Raw genomic sequence first — 6,379 nt, 5'->3', positions numbered from 1 at the left:
AAGTCCTATGAAGAATTGTGTATGTTGGTCCGGGAGCACCTAAATCCTAAGGAAAGCGTTTTGATGGCGAGGTATTGGTTCTACACGTGTCAACGGTCGGAGGGCCAGGAAGTGGCGAGCTATGTCGCTGAACTAAGGCACCTCGCAGAACATTGCAAATTTGAGGGATTCCTAGAACAAATGCTTAGAGACTTTTTTGTACTGGGCATTGGCCATGAGGTAATCCTTCGGAAACTGTTGACTGTTGAAACTCCAAGTCTAAATAAAGCCGTAACATAGCCCAGGCATTTATGACCACCAGCGACAACACCAAACAAATTTCGCAAAGTAAAGAAGTTATGGCCAGTACTGTGCACAAAGTAACGTCGTTTTCGAGCAGAAATGTACATGGCAGAATGTACACGCCGACTGCTGCTGCACGACCTCAGTTGACCCAGAGTCCGCCATCAATCGTTAATGCGAGGCTGTTAACACCTTGCTGTGGAGGTGATCACCAGCCCCATCAATGCCGCTTCAAGCACTATGCGTGCAACGGTTGCAGAACAATGGGACACCTCCAGCGAATGTGCAGGCGAGCTGCAAACCATGTAAACCACCATGTTGCAGAGGAAGATCGATCCACTGTGGATCAAGCTGAATTGGAGCCTCATACCGAGAATGCAGAAGCGTACGGGGTACACACATTCACCACGAAATGTCCACCAATAATGTTGAAAGTTGAACTGAACGGAATTCCAGTATCTATGGAACTGGACACGGGTGCGAGTCAGTCCATAATGAGTAAAAAGGTTTTCGACTGGCTGTGGGGCAACAAGGCACACAGGCCCAAGCTCAGCCGCATTCACACCAAACTAAGGACTTAAATCAAGGAACTGATCCCTGTAATTGGCAGTGCAGAAGTCAAATCTCCTATGATGGAGCAGTACATGAACTCCCGCTGTGGATTATGCCAGGGGATGGCCCCACATTGTTAGGCAGAAGCTGGCTGGGAAAAATCCGCTGGAACTGGGATGACATCCGAGCACTTTCGTCTGTCGACGACGCCTCATGTGCCCAAGTTCTGAGCAGGTTTCCATCGTTGTTCGAGCCAGGCATTGGAAACTTCTCGAGGGCAAAAGTGCAGATCCATTTGGTTCCCAGTACGCGACCCATCCACCACAAGGCACGGGCGGTACCGTATACGATGCGTGAGAAAGTGGAAATTGAGCTGGACGGCTGCAGCGAGAAGGTATTATCGCACCGGCGGAATTCAATGAGTGGGCCAGTCCGATTGTCCCGGTACTTAAAGAGGATGGCACAGTCAGAATTTGTGAGGACTATAAAGTAACAATTAACCATTTTTCGCTACAGGATCAGTACCCACTACCCAAGGCAGATGACCTATTTGCGACCCTGGCTGGAGGGAAGACATTCACCAAGCTGGACCTGACATCGGCCTACATGACGCAGGAGCTGCAGGAGTCTTGAAAGGCCTCACCTGCATCAACAAGCACAAAGGTCTGTTCATCGATAAAAGATGCCCGTTCGGGATTCAGTCGGCTGCGCCAATCTTCCAAAGGAGCATGGAGAGCCTGCTAAAGTCGGTTCCTCGCACTGTGCTTTTCCAGGATGACATACTGGTTACAGGTCGGGACACCATTGAGCATTTGAAGAATCTGGAAGAGATTCTTAGTCGGTTGGATCACGTGGGACTCAGTTTGAAATGCTTGAAGTGTGTTTTCCTGGTGCAGGAGGTCGAGATCTTGGGAAGAAGAATCGCGGCAGGCGACATCAGACCCACCGACGCCAAGACAGAGGCCATCAAGAACGTGCCGAGACCACAGAACGTGACGGAGCTGCGGTCGTTCCTGGGACTCCTTAACTATTTCGGTAATTTCCTACCTGGGTTAAGCACCCTGCTAGAACCCGTACATGTGCTACAGCGCAAGGGAGACGACTGGGTATGGGGGAATTCACAAGAGGCTGCCTTTAAGAAAGCAAGGACTCTGTTGTGTTCAAACAAACTGCTTGTCTTATATAACCCTTGTAAACGATTAGTGCTAGCTTGCAATGTATCGTCATATGGGGTCGGGTGTGTGTTACAACAGGCTAACGAATCGGGGATTTTGCAACCAGTCGCTTATGCATCCAGGAGTTTCTCCAAGGCAAAAAGGGCCTACAGCATGATTGAAAAAGAGGCTCTGGCGTGCGTTTACGGGGTAAAGAAAATGCACCAGTACTTATTTGGCCTCAAGTTTGAGCTTGAAACTGACCACAAACCGCTCACATCGCTGTTCTCTGAGAGCAAAGGGATTAACACCAATGCCTCTGCCCACATCCAAGGATGGGTGCTCACGCTGTAGACTTGCTCATGCTAATGGATGCATTCGAAAATTAAAAGTCCCTCGTTACGGCCTGCCAGATCAGGACCTGGACCAGCCAGGATCCTTTACTGTCCTTCGTAAAAAACTGTGTCCTCCATGGGAGCTGGTCCAGTTTTCCAGCGGAGATGCAGGAGGCAATTAAGCCGTTCCACAGGCGCAAAGACGAAATGTCCCTGAAGGCGGACTGTCTGTTGTGGGGCAATCCCGTGGTCTTGCCCAAGAAAGGCAGAGATATGTTTACTTGTGAACTGCACAGCACCCACCCAGGCATTATGATTAAAGCCATAGCTAGATCCCATGTGTGGTGGCCTGGCATAGGCTTAGATTTAGAGTCATGCGTGCGCCAGTGCAACACTTGCTCTCAGCTGAGCAATGCACCCAGAGAGGCGCCGCCAAGTTTGTGGTCGTGGTCCTCCAAACCATGGTCGAGGATCCACGTGGACTATGCGGGCCGATTTCTAGGAAAAATGTTCTTGGTTGTCGTGGACGCTTACTCAAAATGGATTGAATGTGCAATAATGTCTGTAAGCACGTCCACGGCCACTATTGAAAGCCTACAAGCTATGTTTGCCACATACGGCCTGCCTGATGTCTTAGTCAGCGGCAATGGGCCGTGTTTCACCAGTGCTGAATTCAAGGAATTCATGACCCGCAATGGGATCAAGCGCATCACATCTGCCCCATTCAAACCCGCATCCAATGGCCAGGCAGAACGAGCAGTTCAGAACATTAAGCAAAGCTTGAAACGCGTGTCAGAAAGCTCCTTGCAGACCCGACTATCCCGAGTGCTGCTCAGCTACCGCACCAGACCCCACTCACTCACCGGGGTCCCCAGCTGAGCTGCTCATGAAAAGGGCGCTCAAAACAAGGCTCTCTCTTGTCCACCCTGATCTCCATGATCACGTGGAGGGCAGGCGGCATCAACAAAGTGCGTACCATGATCGCGCAAATCTGTCACGCGATATTGAGGTCGAGGAGCCTGTGTTTGTGCTCAATTATGGACATGGTCCCAAATGGTTCGCTGGCACGGTCATAGCCAAACAGGGGAGTAGGGTGATTCAGGTCAAACTGGCCAATGGACTAACGTGCAGAAAACATTTGGACCAAATCAAATTGCGGTTCACAAACAGCTATGAACAACCCGAAGAAGACACCACCAACTTTGACCCTCCAACAGACACACAAGTGGCAACTGACATCACAGTTGACCACGAAGCCGAACTCATCATCCCCAGCAGCCCGGCAAGGCCGGCTGCCCAGCAGCCCAGTGAAGAACTGACCAACCCACCCACAACCTTTGAATTACCCGCATTTGTACCGAGATGATCGACAGGGGAGCTAAAAGCCCCAGATCGTCTCACTTTGTAAAGAAGTGTACTATTGACTTTACGGGGGAGTGATGTTATGTATTTAACCCCTTGCAACCTGTATTACACTACCACCAGAGGCCTACCTGTTGGAGTCCCAAGAGATCCCAGCATCCCTTGGGAGCACGGTATATAAGCAGGTCATCCACAAGGTACCTGCAATTTGGAATCTTATTAAAGGAGCTAAGGTCACACTTGCTCATTGTACATAGTACTCAGTTTTATCCTTTATTATGAACGCATCAGACCTGGTGAGTCGAATGGCCAGTTTTTGTGCTGTAAATACTTTGGTAGGATCCTATGTGAAATGACTAAGAGCAGACGCAACCCAGTTCATGATGGACATAGAGCAAGAACCTTGAATTTCTCATGATTGAATGGGACCTCTTATTACTGCCACAGCTAATAGATAACAAATCTGGGACTCTGCAAGCCTATGTCATTCACATGTTACGGGTAGCAACTCAGTGGTTCTCTCCAAGTCTTCCTGTGATGCCAATCATGATGTTTAATTTTCATTACCCATCTATCCTATTATTTTATGTCTGTCTGCATCAAGTTGTTATGCCAACAATTACACTAATAATATCTTCTATGTATTTCTCAAAACAGCATTCTCAAAAAGAAATGATACTTCAGCAAATTTTGAAGAATTGTTCAAATTCATCACTGATTCTGTACGACTGATCTTTGTGGCTTATATTTTTGAACTTTCAGAATCCCCTACCTAAATTGAGGAAGGAATCATAAAATCACAACGTGAAGACTTTATGCAAATGGATCTTTTGAGCAGAAATTGTGTTTGGAAAAGCAAGAAAAGTCTGATCTTTTTCTTATTCTTTTCAGTAACATTAACTTCCATAATGTACAGTTATCAGCTAAGATATGATAACAAACCAACCAAATGTCTTCAAAATGCAACCATCACATTGAAAAGAGAAACAGAGAAATACTCCAAAAAGGAGACGTCGACTACAAAAGGAATTTGGACAATTAACTCTATTGGGCGACTTGGCAACCAGATGGGGGAGTATGCAACATTATATGCATTGGCAAAATTGAATGGTCATCCAGCATACATGTTGCCTTCCATGGCCAATTACCTGTCCCCTATCTTCAAAACTACCCTTCCCACCCTCCATCAAAGTGTGATTGAAAGAATAGATTGGAAGAATTATTATCTCCATGATTGGATGGATGATCAGTACCTTAATATTTCAGGAGACTATGTTAAGCTCTCAGGATACCCATGTTCCTGGACCTTCTATCATCATATCCGTGAGGAAATCCTCCGTGAGTTCACCTTTCATGACTTTATTACAGAACAGACAAATGTAATCCTTAGACGCATTCGGGGAGAGCGAAAGAATGTGACATATGTTGGTGTTCATGTTCGAAGAGGAGATTACGTAAATGTCATGCCAAATGTTTGGAAAGGAGTTGTAGCGGATAAGAAATATTTAGAAAATGCAATGGCTTACTTCAGGAATAAGTACAAGGATGTTGTTTTTGCAGTGACAAGTAATGGAATGGATTGGTGTAAGAAGAACATTAATGATTCTAAAGGTGATGTTTTCTTTTCAGATGACCCAAAAGAATCCAGTGTAGCTCAAGACTTTTCTATCCTTGCTCATTGTAATCACACTATAATGACAATAGGGACATTTGGTTACTGGGCTGGTTACCTGGCTGGTGGGGAGACAATTTTCCTCACGAACTATACTTTGCCTGAATCAAATTTTCTAAAATTATTTAAGTACGAGGCAGCATTCTTACCTCAATGGATTGGAATTCCTGCTGATCTCTCACCTCTTCTGCTCCAGAATGCTTCAAAATCAGCCCAGTAACTACAGATCCTGCAGTCTGCAAAGCTCCTTAATTGTAAGTCCTTTGTATTTAATTATTTTTTTTTATATTAGAAACATCAATTTGAGCTCCTGGACAGGACAGCATCTGTATGTTAAGGGTTTCCTATCCAAGTCACCGGGTACAAGTCAGACTTTATTATCTTGATTTTAAGGCCAGAAATTGTTGCAAAGTCAAGGCATTAGAATGATGCTTTAATATCCCTCAACATTATTAATTTATAAAAAAACCCAGAAATTTGCAGAGTAAGAGATACACCATGAGTTCCATTTTTCCGCAAGTTGCTGGATGATTTGTGTCACTCCGCCATTAGCATAGCCAAAAAAAGCTGATCAAACTCCCTTCTGGCCGTGAACTCCTCATTGAATTTAATGACGATCGGAAAGTTGTTGAATTTACGTTATGATGATTTATTCCTGCTGCAGCCATTTAATTCTGTTCATTATTGTTGTAAAGAATACTGTTAATTGTGATTTATGGTTCTGACATGATACTCAACCTTGGAGGCTCAGAAAGGAACCAATGAAGCTGTGGAGTCTCACTCCAGCAGGTGGTGAATTGTTCCTAGAGGGTTTTTATTCTTGTTATCTGTCTTGTCAGTACTTTTGTCCCAGTCTTGCCATCCACACTCCTGTTAGTGGCGGAAGGCAATCATTTTCAGAACGCAAAGCTGTTTCAACACTCAGAAGAAGTTCACTCATTCAAATGCAAATGAGCTATATTTATTTCAGAAAATAGCATTTTGAGATAAGGTATATGAATAATTTGAGACATGACATGTGG

General features: G+C 45.4%; 1 protein-coding gene across 1 annotated transcript; it reads left to right on the top strand.

The window, feature by feature from the left end:
- Positions 1 to 1,183: 1,183 nt before the first annotated feature.
- On the top strand, positions 1,184 to 5,577 carry LOC139234093 (galactoside alpha-(1,2)-fucosyltransferase 2-like). The gene is made up of 2 exons (XM_070865021.1): positions 1,184 to 1,228; positions 4,468 to 5,577. The coding sequence occupies exons 1-2, from the start codon at positions 1,184 to 1,186 to the stop codon at positions 5,575 to 5,577; spliced, it is 1,155 nt and encodes a 384-aa protein (XP_070721122.1).
- The last annotated feature ends 802 nt before the right edge of the window (positions 5,578 to 6,379 follow it).

The sequence above is a fragment of the Pristiophorus japonicus genome, chromosome 21 (genome assembly GCF_044704955.1).
Source record: "Pristiophorus japonicus isolate sPriJap1 chromosome 21, sPriJap1.hap1, whole genome shotgun sequence".
Lineage (NCBI taxonomy): Eukaryota > Metazoa > Chordata > Chondrichthyes > Pristiophoridae > Pristiophorus > Pristiophorus japonicus.
This window is presented reverse-complemented; position numbering and strand designations above follow the sequence as displayed.

Bases quoted from the DNA above. Each gene is read 5' to 3' on its own strand.
- LOC139234093 (XM_070865021.1), top strand. From the start codon at position 1,184: ATGCGTGAGAAAGTGGAAATTGAGCTGGACGGCTGCAGCGAGAAG. The intron at 1,229-4,467 runs GTATTATCGCAC...ACCTAAATTGAG, and splicing joins TGGACGGCTGCAGCGAGAAG to GAAGGAATCATAAAATCACA.